We start from the raw sequence: 13,178 nt of genomic DNA, 5'->3' as shown, positions 1-13,178 counted from the left end.
ATTAGGACAAGATGGAGCACATTTTATTTGGCACAGAATCTGGGAGATACCAAAGTGGAGCATGCGTGTTCTACCTGCTGGGTGAGGGCGGACGTGATGTATTCCTTCTCACTTTTGCTTATACACGGGTGGTCCTTTGGGTCCTCATAAAACAGAACGAACCAGAGAAGACTTAAGGCACAACCACAAACACCTATTGGAACAGGACAAGTTAGAATTGGAATTGCTTCTGTCTATAGTGAGTTTCTTTTCCAAACTGGCATTTTTCATTATTTGTCTGAGAACCTAGACCTCCTTTTTTCTTTTTTGGAACTTTGCAACAAAGCTCACATTTTGATAGTTTTCTCTGTATCCATAGCTGCCTCTCTCGACAGAATGAATTTTACAGAAATGGTGGTAAACCCTCTGGCCTCTCCTGATCTCCTAGCCTCTATTTTTCTCCACTCAGGACAGCTGGGCCTCCCTGCTCTTAGGCCATCATCTCTACAGATTCCTAATGTGTTCTACTGTGAGAGTATGGCATAGCTGAGCCCACACAGGGCTTGATAATCACCCAGTATTTTTTGCTTGTTTGTTTGTTTTTTAAAGTTAAATCTTACTTTTAAATCAATCTTATTTTAAAGATGTTGGGGGTAGGAGTTTATTAATTAATTTATTTTTGTTGTGTTGGGCCTTCATTTCTGTGCGAGGGCTTTCTCTAGTTGTGGCAAGCGGGGGCCACTCTTCATCGCGGTGCGCAGGCCTCTCACTATCGCGGCCTCTCTTGTTGCAGAGCACAGGCTCCAGACCCACAGGCTCAGTAGTTGTGGTTCACAGGCCTAGTTGCTCCGCGGCATGTGGGATCCTCCCAGACCAGGGCTCGAACCCGTGTCCCCTGCATTAGCAGGCAGATTCTCAACCACTGCGCCACCAGGGAAGCCCCAATCACCCGGTTTTGAGAGCTAGGCCTTAGCTATGCTCCTAAGATGCAGACCAGGCCTTAGGGATTGTCCAAGTCCCATAAGAGTTTGCCAAATTATTTGTTGTTTTTCAGTTTTTTATACTAATGATCTGATCATAAGGAATCCTCTGTTAGAACAGGGAGTATGTAGTACTCAGTAGTCAGGCTTCCAGAATTGCATTCATTCATCTGACAAATATTGGTTAAATGTCCATTATGTACCATGAACCATTCTAGGTCCTGGGAATACAACAGTGAATAAAACAGACAAAGCCCTGCCTTCACAGACTTTAGTTTCTAACGGATGAGACAAAGATAATGAAAAGTAGTTAAATAAAAGGTAGTAAATGTCAGTGAAAAGAGCTATGGAGAAGAGTTATGGGGGGAGGAAGGAAGGAGTACCATGTTCAGGGAAGGCTAGGATGTGGATGGGGCACAGATACTCCAGGCAGAGGGAGAAATAAGTACCAAAGCCCAGAGTTATGAGGCCAGTGTCACTGGTCAGGGAGAAAGGTGAGGGTGGAAATCGATGAGGATGAGAGGTAATGAGATCAGACCATGTGGAAACCTGGAGCCACTGTAAGATCTCAGATGTTTACAACACACTTTAAGACAACATTAAAAGAATACTTTGACGATATACCATTTCCACCACATTCTGTGACCTGAGAGCCCAAACCCAAGGCAAAATGTAAATGAAGAAAAGTGAGCACCTAATAAATACACATGCAATACATATATTTCTCTATATTATTGTACTTAACCCTCAGAAAATACATTTGATACTATTAGCTCTTTTTCAAAATAAGAAAACTGATGCTCAGAACGATCTGCTTGCTTACCCAGGGACACATGATTAGTAAGTGGTAACTGACACTTAAGCATGGATTATATTGTCTAGGGAGGGAAAATAGCCCTAGAGGAGGAGGCTGGAGAGAAGCTTTGAAGAAAGACAACAGTTAATGGCAAGTAGAAGAGGGGAAGTCTGCAAAGGAGACTGAGAGGGAATGGCCAGAAGGATGAAGTCCATTGAAAGAAGAACAGGGTCAGAGAGACTGAGATGAGAAGGAAATGTCCAGTCACTGAGGTTCAGTGCATGGAGTCAGAGGCAAAGGCATGAGGGAAAGAATGGTATTGTTGAATATGATTGAGAGTTCAGGTCAAATGTGGACTGAAAAACTTACACTTGATTTATGGTCATGGAGCTTGGCCAGCATTTGGGAGGCATATAAGGAGTTTAGAAGTTATCACTCCCATCCTTACAACAAGGAAAATGTTGAACAAACTAAAAATCAATAACTCTTCTTTGATCCATCAGAGAACTGAGGTCACAGGGCAAACCACTGCCTTCCTGTCTCTAGAGAGACAGACAGGCAGATACAGAGAATTACAATTTCCCAGAACAGAAGCCCAGAAACAGAAAACTCCATTGGAACCAGTCAGTTCTAGGGTAGGAAAACCTAGCAATTGATGGCTTGCTTTAGGTTCAGTGTAGACAAGTTTGAGAGATGAAAAGTCTGGGGATAGGGGGCCCAGTCTTAAGAAGATCCCTTACACTTCTGTGAGTTTTACCTCCAGAACACCTACCAGGTTCTCACAGTGAATATAAGAGAAAAATCCCTCCATCCTTCCAGGAGAGGAAGGGAAAAGTAGCTATTTTGAATTATGTCTAGAGCATTCTGTTCTTAACAAAAACTGCTCAAAGGGAAACTGTTTTGCCAGAGCCTAACCAACTTAAGGGAAGGGAAATATCCAATTTCAGCCCCTTCCTCCTGTCTCACTTAAGGAGGGGAAAAAAAAAACTGAGAAGGACTTGTGAAGGTCAAGTTTGGGGCAGAGGCTCACTAAAATACTGATACCTAATCACAGGACTATAGAACACTGTCTCCCCATGTACACACCTTACCACCACATCAAAAGTGTTCTGCACGTTATTGGGAATCCACCTAGAAGAACTGCACATTTAAGAAGTCTCTAGAGAAACTCAAAGACAAGGAAAGACAAAAACAAAGACACCAGAGGAAGCTGTAGCCTCTGAAACTTATAACTATAGCACACAGTAAGCACAGCCTAACCCCTAGCCAGAGAAACATAAAACCTCACACTGAAGGGCTATTTTTCTCAGTTCCTTTTACCTAGTATATCTTGTTAGCTTTCAACAAGAAAAACATGAGGCACGCTAACAGACAAAAAATGTGGTTTGAAGAGACAGAGCAAGCATCAGATCCAGACTGAGACACAGCAGAGGTGTTGGAATGATCAGATCTAGAATTTAAAACAACTATGATTAAAATGCTTATGGAAAAAGCAGACAACATACAAAAACATGAGTAATGTAAGTAGAGAGATGGAAACGCTAATAAGGATTCAAAAGAAAATGCTAGAAATCAAAAACACTGTAACAGAAATGAAGAATGCCTTTAACGAGCTCATTAAGAGACTAGACACGGTCGAGGAAAAATCACTGAGCTTCAAGAAATGTCCATAGAAACTTCCAAACCTGAATTGCAAATAGAGTAAAAGAATAAAAAAGAACAGAATATCCAAGAATTGTGGGACAATTACAATAGTGTAGTATACGTGTAATGGGAATATCAGAAAGAGAAGTAAGAGAAAGGAACAGAAGAAATATTTGAAGCAATAATTACTGAGAATTTCCCCAAAGTAATGATAGACACAAAACCACAGATAGAGGAAGCTCAGAGAACACAAAAAGGATGAATATCAATCAATCAATCAATCAATCAATTTACATGTAGGCATATCATATTCAAACTGCAGAAAATAAAAGAGAGAAAATTTTGAAAGAAGCCAGAGGAAAGAAAATGACCCGGGGAGAAGGGTTTAAATTTAGAATTCTTAGATTCCACTGGTCACAAATCCCTGGTCACTGATCTGGGACTTGACCTCTTCTGTTCCCACCCAGATCCAGTCCCACACGACTAGGGGTTTTGAATGGCTCTGTATAGAAATTCTTGGCTTCCCCATCATGCTCCATTTACATTCTCTGTAAATAGTTTTACCTGTCACCTCCCGGCCCAGCCTCAATTCAGTGAATGTGGGGAAGAGTCCTGCCAGTTCTGAAAAAGCCTTGGTTGTATATGAGCAAAAAATTCTGGGAGTGATCATTAGAAGGAAGGTCATGGGCTCTGATGAGCCTCTAATTTTGATGCCATAGACTTCTACCCTATGAAGAAGGCTTGGCTGGAGGGGGGCCAGAATGGGCTCACTACAATGTAGAATCCAAGGCAAGGCCCCTCCTGCCTGGGCTTCAGAGCAGCTCTAGCTCTGATGGAAGCCATAAGTGATCTTGGCAAGGACTCTCTTGATAGTAGAATGGATCAGACACTTAGTCAGATATAAGTTGAGGAGACAGTGGGTGGCTAGGAAATGGGGGCAGTGGGTGTAGACAGGTTGTTCAATAATTTTGACTCTTATAAGGGAGGTAACTTGAAAGAGACATCAGGGAAAGGGAGCCATTTTAGAAATTTGAGGAGAGTAGTTTTGAGAAGTTTGAAATATTATTTATGGAGAGAAACATGGCAGGACAGTCAGGCCCTTTTAAGTACAAATGTGAGTGTATGGTTCAAATTGTTCTGTATGGTAATTTTCCCCAGCAATTAACAGCTGCTTAAAAGCAGGTATTACTTTGTTCTTTAAAATAGTATTGATTAGATTTATTTAACTTTATTGAGAAGAGCATTCAAATTGAACCCCAAAACATCCTGGTTTTAGTTTGCATCTGCCACTAACTTGGGCAGGTTATTTCACATCTATGGGCACCGTATGACTCATTGTAAGAGTTGTGGAGGTAACACCTAAATCCCTATACTGCTGCCCTCTAAGTGATGGCACTCTTCCCCTATTCTAAGTGATAAGAAAAAGCAGATGGGGCAATTCATGGTAAAGCTGTTATCATAGTATAATGCACAGTCCCTTTCTTTGCGCTTCATAGAGCCACCCATGAGAATTACAAATGACAAATGTTGCTGTATACATGTATATGACGTTGAAATATGAATACACCATGAATATTGGAGCTCACCCAAATTTTGATCAGCAATGTTGGGCAGCGTTAATTATTGAAATGTTTTTCTTACATGGAGCTGAAACTTCACCTCCCTATAATTTCCTGTGTATTAGTTTTAGTTTTGTAATGCAGAGCAGGTATGCATTTCTCTTACATGAGAGTCCTGCAAGGCATGCCTGCTCAAGTTTTCATTTCACCAGGTTAGACAGTTCCAAGTCTTCCAGCCCTTTCCTGACATGGGGTTTGTGTAATATCACTATACTGACCATTACTTACTACTGATGACTAATGCAGTGATGAAGAACAATGAAATTATGAGGATGGAAGACATGCCTCTGTCATTTGCTCACTGTGGGTATTGGGGGTTCCCTGTTTGTCCTTCTAGATCCACTCTCCGCCCTTCTTTACCCTGCTTTGGCCACAGATGGCTGACTTGAATGAATATCAACCGGCCCCTATGTTCTCTGCTTTCCAGATAGATTTAGGAAGCAGAAAGCTTGAGCAGAAGATGAGAGAGAGCTGAATGAAATTAGGGTGTCTTTTTCTCTAGTTATCACCTTTCCTAGCATTGCGTCAGTCTATAGCTCTTGTATGAAAAGTCATGGGTCCTCTCAAAGCAGCCATTTCTACAGGACTCTCTCCTAGTAGATTCCCATCGACTACACCCTTGCTTGCCCTTTTGGACCTGGGGATGGTATTAGCTTCCATTTTGCTAGCACCTGATTACTGCTCTATCCATTTGATTCTGCCGCATCTTTATTTACCATTTTAAAGAATCACTTTGTAGTAGATCTTTCTGAATTAAGTCTCTGTACTTTTCCTTACATATCAAACGAGCACAGTAGCACCCATCCACAGTCCCTTATCCACAAATCTGAAACCAAGATTTGAAAGCCAAAAGTGATTTTCTAACTTATTTAGAAACCCCAATCCTTTATAGTTTTTCATTTATTCCAATTTATGAGAATTTCATGTTTCACTTCAGAAATTAATGTGTTTGATTATGAGATGATGCTCTAAATTTTGCTTGGGATGTTAAGTATAAATAGTATACTCATATAATCTTTGATCTATTCTGATCATCCCTTTCCCCAAGAGTTTCATGTAAGGGATATGTATCTGTAGCATCAATGTTGTAGAATTGTGAAATTATACACAGTAATGCATGTATAGTTCTGAGCATGATGTCTTGCTTATAATAAGAAATTCATGAATGTTGACTGCTCTTTTTCTTCAATGGGATTTATGATTTTTAATATTGCTAACTTCATATAAACTACGGTATTCCATTTTTATTTTTAAGTTTTAAAAATTCTGAATAATGACTGGGATTTTTATAGACAGAGACTCACCAAAAATATAAAAGACCAAAGGCCATCCCAGGGAGTCACAGATGAATCCTGTTATAAGTAGGACAACACAGGGTCCTAGTAGAAGTCCTAATCAGAAGGCACAAAGAACACCCCCAATGAATGCAGGCATCTGGAAGTAGAAATAATGTAGTCTCATGGTAGCAGTGAACAATTTATAGTGAAATATTTGTATAACATGTAACACCGAACAGAAGAAAATAATAAAATATTTGCTTTTCTCTCTTTTCTCTGTTGTTTGAGATAAGCAAGTCTCTTCTCCATCCCAGACAATTTCCATATCTTTAAAGTGAGGATGGTTTCCAAAGCCCTTGACAGTTCAAAACATACACGTTTCTTACGGCTCTAGGGCAGCACATGCTACAATGAGATGACAACAAGATTAAACATTCTAGGCCCCTAATCATTACCTGATAAACTCAGAGAGGTAAGTCGGACTTGTTCCAAGGGAGGAGCCCACTTGATCCATACTACTTGCTGAGTTGTTAATGCTATCCCCTGAAAGAAGAATGATTAGAACATTGGATCTCTGACACTTTCTGTGAATTTAAATTCTTGGTTCAGTTTTTGTATTATCTTAATACCTGGAATAGTCCCTGGATTACTCGGCATATGATGACCAAAGCTTCTCCAAATTCAGCTGCCAATGGGATGAGCAGAGTAAACAGAGAGCTGAGGAACAATGCAGAACCAACCATTCTCTTTAAGGAGTATATTCCAGATAAATATCCAGCAGGAATTTGGCTGATGAGTACACCGTAGAAGATGGAACTTAACATGATTCCCTGGATTTCAGTGCTCCAGTTATACACAGGGTTCTGAAAGGAAAAAGGAGACACATCTAGCCACTCTGCAGATGATTTTCTATGATGTTCAGGAATATGGGAAAACTGGTCTTCCAGCTTACCCCATGTAAAATAGCTGCCCTCTGCCTAATATCCTCTATTATGGGACTTCTTTATTCCTAATAACATCATTATCTGTGTGTAATTACATTTTATCATTGGTACCCTCAACTATAACGAAAAGTCTTTGCAGTCAAGGGCATCATTTGTACCACCCTTACCTGTCACAGCATAGACGTTTAATATTTGCTTTTTAAAAAAATTTTAGATATAATTGGCATATTATATTAGTTTCAGGTGTACAACATAATGATTTGATATTTGTCTATATTGAGAAATGATCACAAGTCTAGTTAACATTCATCACCATATATATAGTTGTCATGAAAACTTTTAAGATCTACTCTCTTAGCAACTTTCAACTATACAATACAGTATCATTAACTATAGTCACCATGCTATATGCTACACCCCCATAACAATTTTTTTAAAGATTTATTTTGATGTGGACCATTTAAAAAAAGTTTTTATTGAATTTGTTACAACATCGCTTCTGTTTTGGTTTTTTGGCTGCCAGCCACATGGGATCTTAGCTCCCCAACCAGGGATTGAAACCACACCCTCTCATTGGAAGGCAAAGTCTTAACCACTGGACCACCAGGGAGGTCCCCCCATAACTTATTTTATAGCTGGAAGTTCTGTACTTTTTAACTGTCTTTACCCATTTTGCCCAACACCACCCTCCCCCGAGGCCCTGCTACTGGCAACGACGAGCCTATTCTCTGTAACCAGGAGCTCAGTTTCATTTGTTTGTTTAGATTCCACACATAAACAAGACCGTATAGTATTTGTCTTTCTTGGTCTGATTTATTTCACTTAGCATAATACACTCAAGGTCCATTCGTGTTGTCACAAATGGCAAGATTTCTTACTTTTTATGACTGAATAATATTCCATTGTATATATACAGTGCATTTGCATTATCCATTCATCCTTGGATGGATCCTTAGGCTGTTGTAAATAATGCTGCAATGAACATGGGGGTGTAGATATTTTTTCAAGTTAGTGTTTTTATTTTCTTAGGATAAATACCTGGAACTAGAATTGCTGGATATGGTAATTTAATTTTTAAGTTTTTGAAGAACCTTCATACTGTTTTCCATAGTGACTGCACTAATTTACATTATACCATCAGTGCACTAGGGTTCCCTTCTCTCCACATCTTAGTCAACACTTGATATTTCTTGTCTTTTTGATAATATCCATGTTGACAGGTATGAGGTGATACCTTGTGGGTTTGATTTGCATTTCCCTGATGATGTTGGGCACCCTCTCATGTGCCTGTTGACAATTTGTACGTCTTTTCTGGAAAAATGTCTATTCAGATCCTCTGCCCATTTTTTTTTTTTTTTCGGTACGTGGGCCTCTCACTGTTGTGGCCTTTCTCCTATTGCGGAGCACAGGCTCCAGACGCGCAGGCTCAGCGGCCATGGCTCACGGGCCCAGCCACTCTGCGGCTTGTGGAATCCTCCCAGACCGGGGCACAAACCCATGTCCCCTGCATCGGCAGGCGGACTCTCAACCACTGCGCCACCAGGGAAGCCCCCTATCCCTTTTTAGTACTAAGCAGTACTCCATTTTATGGATGGGCCATAGTTTGTGCATTCATTCACCTATTGATGAACATGTTGGTTGTTTCCAATTTTTAGCTATTACAAATAAAGCTACAATGAGAATCTATATATACATCTCTATATGGACACATGTTTTCATTTCTCTTTAGGAGCAGTGGAATGGCCGGATCATACGATAGCTGTATGCTTAAACTGGTTGTACCATTGTGAATTATCACCAGCAGTGTAGGAGACTTCCTCCACATTCTTACAACACTTATGTCCAATCTTTATAATTTTGGCCATTTGAATTGGTGTGTAGTCATATACCTTTGTGGATTTAGTTTGTTTATGTCTAATGACTAATGAGGTGGAGCATATTTTCATGTATTTGCCATCCATGTATCATCTTTGATGAAGTGTCTATTCATATCTTTTCTCTATTTTTGTGCTGCATTGTTGGTTTCATTTATTATTGAGTTTTGATTAACTTCCTTTACTAGATATGATTTTCAAAAAATTACCACTGTCTCTGGTTTGTCTTTTCAGTCTTTTAACAGTGTTTTTTGAATTTTGGTGAAGTCTAATTTTGTTTGTTTGTTCTTTTGTGGATCATGAAAAAAATCAGTAGTTCATATGTGTGTGAGTCTATTTCTGGACACTCTGTTCTATTTCAATGATTACTTTTCTGTCTTTATGCTAATAACACACTGTCTTGATTACTGTAGCTTTATAACAAAGTCTTAAAATCAGGTAGGCAGCATTATTCCTATAACTATTGATTTTTTACCAAACTTAAAAGACAATTCAGTGGAGAAAGAAGTCTTTTCGACAAATGATGCTAGAACAGTGTATACACATATGTAAAAAAGGATCTTCAACACAACATATACAAAAATTGAAAAAATGAATCATATTTAAATGTAAAACCTGAAATTATAAAACTTCTAGAAGAAAACATAACAGATATTTTTACTTTGGGCTAGGCAAAGATTTATTAGATATAAAACCAGAAGAAGTTTTGGTAAAACCAACAGAAGTTCTTTATGCAGAAGGAAAATTATATAGTTCAGAAACTTGGATCTACATTTAAAAAAGAAGAGCATGAAGAAAGAATAAATGAAGGTGTAAATTATTTTATTTTGAATTGATGCAAAAGATACATACTTGTTTAAAGCAATAATGTAATTCTGTATTGGGTATTTATATCATATGGATAAGGGAAATGAATAGCAGCAGTGTCACAAAAGATGGGAGAGAGGAATTAAGAATACTCTGTTATAAAGTGCCTGCACTACACATGAAGCAGTAAAGTGTTATTTGATGGTGGATTTCTATTATTAAAAAATGTATATTGTAAACCCTAGGGAAACTACTAAAACAGTTTTTTTTAAGTATAAATGATACATCAAGAGAAGAAATAAAATTGAATCATATAAAATGCTCAGTTATACCAAGATAAGGCAAGAAAAGGAGTGGAAAAAAGAAAGGTAACAAAGAACAGATGTAACAAATAGAAAACAGTTACCAATTTTATATTTGTCTTTTCTCCTTTTAGTTCTAGCAGTTTTAGCCTTCTGTATTTTGCTGCTTTGTTAGAGACATACATGTTTAGGATTGTTGCTAGAGACTTACATGGTTAGGATTATTATGTCTTCTTGGAGAATTGACCCTTTTATCATTAGACAGTGTCCTCTTTATCTCTGATAATCTTCCTTGGTATAAATTCTGCTCTGTCTGAAATTAATACAGCTCCCTCAGTTTTTCTTTGCTTGAAAATATCTTTATTCTCTTTGACTTCTGAGGTAATTTCATTGGATACAGAATTCTAGTTTGGCAGGTGTCTTTTTTCTTTCAATACTTTAAAGAATTCATTTCTCTCTTCATGTTTGAGTGGTGTCTGATAAGAAGTCTTCCATAATTCTTATCCTTGTTCCTCTGTAGGTGATTCTTTCCTCTAGCTTCATTCAAGATGTTCTCTTTGTCTTAGTTTTCTGCAATTTAAATATGTATGTCTGGGTGGTTGTTCTTGTTGATTATTTTTCTTTTTAGTATTTATCCTGTTTGATGTTCTCTGAGCTTCTTGGATTTGTGGCTTGGTGTCTGCCATAAATTTCAAAAAGTTCTCAGCCATTAATTTTTCAAATATTTCTTCTTCCCATTTTCTCCTACTCTTCCTGGTGTTCTAGTCATGCATATGTTACAACTTTTGGTATTGTCCACAGTTCTAAGATGTTCTGTTTGTTTGTTTATTTATTTATTAAATTCTCTTTCATTTCAGCTTGGGAAGTTCCTATTGACTTATATTCAATTTCATTGATTCTTTCCTCAGCTGTGTTGAGATTACTTATAAGCCCATCAAGGCATTCTTTATACCTGTTACAGTTGCCATGATTTCTACTATTTCTTTTTTATGCTTTCTAATAATATCCATCTCTCTGCTAACATTACCTATGTGGTATTGTATGTTGTCACTTTTTTCCCATTAGAGCCCTTGACATATTAATTATAGTTATTTTAAATTCCCTGTCTAGGAATTCCTACATATGTGTCAAACCTGAGCCTGGTTCTGATGCTTATGTTAAAAAAAATCAGGGTGCAGTACACTTCATATAGTGTTATTTTTAATGTAAATAGGGGTGATAATAAGAAAATATTTTCTTATTTGCCTGTGTATTCATAAAGGGACATAGGAAGAGTATAGTGGAAAATATTTTTCCCACTTATTTTCATTTTTTTCTGTACTACATCTTTTGACAGGTATCAACTCATTACCTTCCATAGATGAAATTAATGAAACATGTAAATGTACTGTACATTAAAAATGTAAATAAGAAAGAAAAAGTGTCTTGACTTCTACTTCTCATTTAAGATGCTTTCCTTTTTTCTCCTGTCCAAACTTCTCTTGCCCTTTACAAATACTGAGACATATTTTAGTTGTGGGACATGTTTATTTAGGTTACTACTGGCAAGGCAGATCAAGACTTGAGCTTCTTTCTTTAATAATTACTGTCATATCAATTATGATAACATTCAACCTCTCCACAAATTAGTTAGCAAGATAGGATTTTAAACTTATGACTGTCTATAATATTTTTGATATACCTTTAAGTAATCCTGTGGCTCCTTTGTGGAGGTGTTGGACAAACCATGTGGCTCTGTGCTGTTCACCATGGCTATCATTGTGAGGCTCATACACACACGCTGTGACATTATTATAACATTACAGAGAAGCAGTAAGAGAGCAATTCCATAACGAATGGAACAAAAATTTGGAACTGGAATGTAGAACAGAAAGTATCCATCATTAACACATCTGAGGTAAAAACATATTTTAACTTTAGGAAGTGCCACTTAGAAATTTGGACCCCTATATATTAATTAAAATTTTTATTGTACTAACTGGCTTTTGAGAAGTTATGACACAATAAGAAGATGTGGGATCGATCTTATAATTTCATACCCCCTAAAATATAATCCCTAATAGGATGTCCCAGAAAATTGAGCCAGTCCTTGAAGTGTTTTGGCTCATGTCTATTTTAAAGGGACCATTTACAAATACCCTGAGTTACTCTTGGAAGTAAGTCCCCTGAACAACAAAAAAGACCTTCCCTCAAGTAAACTGCTTTATTCTCAAAACTTATATGACTAGTCTGGTTGAGAAACTCATATGTGCAAATTGCAGAGAAAAACAGCACTTAAAAAAATGTAATGTATTTGAAGTAGTTTCAAGCTAGAGTAATCAGTGTAGTGTTGGTGTAAGGCCAAACAAATTCATCAATAGGAGAAAGTAGGGAGTCCAGAAAGAGAGGAGTATAAATAATAATATGCTTTTGAATAAATACACTAATGCAAATCAATGGAGGCAAGTACAGTCTTTTCAACAAACGGCACTTTCTCAAGAGAAATAAAAATGTGCCTACAAAAGGCTTGTACTGAAATGTTTATAGCAGCTTTATTCAAAATAGATGGATATTTGGAATGGATGAACATACCACAGTGTATTAATACAATGGATATTACTCAGAAATACAAAGTAAGGCAACACTGATACACTCAACAATCTGGATGAATCTCAACAAAAATACGCTCAGCTGAAGAAGCTAGACACCAAAGAGTGCATACTATTTTTATGCATACTATTTCTATGAATTTCAAAAATGGGCAAAATTAATTTATATGGTTAGATATTACAAAAACAATTCCCTCTTGGTGAGGAGGGCAAAAGGACAGGAAGGGACTTTAATGTAGTGTTATATGAGTCTTGTTTGTAAGTTTATACATTTTCCAAAACACATCTAAGATTATCCAATAGCAACAACAACCACAACCACAACTGGCATTGGGAGGGGAACCAAGATGGTGGAGTAGAAGGACGTA

At 37.7% G+C, this 13,178-nt stretch overlaps 1 protein-coding gene across 26 annotated transcripts in view; it reads right to left on the bottom strand.

The window, feature by feature from the left end:
* SLC17A1 (solute carrier family 17 member 1) overlaps nucleotides 1–13,178 on the bottom strand; it is a 269,472-nt gene that overhangs the window by 225,500 nt on the left and 30,794 nt on the right. For 21 of the 26 annotated variants that reach the window (XR_014016750.1, XR_014016752.1, XR_014016754.1 and 18 more), the window contains exons 3-7: nucleotides 11,904–12,076; nucleotides 6,925–7,158; nucleotides 6,751–6,838; nucleotides 6,323–6,409; nucleotides 75–193 (exon numbers count right to left, since the gene is read on the bottom strand). Coding sequence is in view for 2 of the 26 variants with exons in the window: in XM_081245189.1 (XP_081101315.1) it covers nucleotides 75–193; nucleotides 6,323–6,409; nucleotides 6,751–6,838; nucleotides 6,925–7,158; nucleotides 11,904–12,076 (701 nt within the window). In the remaining 24 variants the exon portion in view is untranslated. Of the gene's footprint in view, nucleotides 1–74; nucleotides 194–6,322; nucleotides 6,410–6,750; nucleotides 6,839–6,924; nucleotides 7,159–8,117; nucleotides 8,765–11,903; nucleotides 12,077–13,178 lie in introns of those variants that run through there. The other 5 variants (XR_014016751.1, XR_014016753.1, XR_014016768.1 and 2 more) reach the window with 2 other exon arrangements.

This window comes from Mesoplodon bidens (assembly GCF_964165515.1).
Source record: "Mesoplodon bidens genome assembly, chromosome: 10".
Lineage (NCBI taxonomy): Eukaryota > Metazoa > Chordata > Mammalia > Artiodactyla > Ziphiidae > Mesoplodon > Mesoplodon bidens.
The sequence above is the reverse complement of the archived record's forward strand: the minus strand, read 5'-3'. Positions and strand labels throughout refer to the sequence as shown.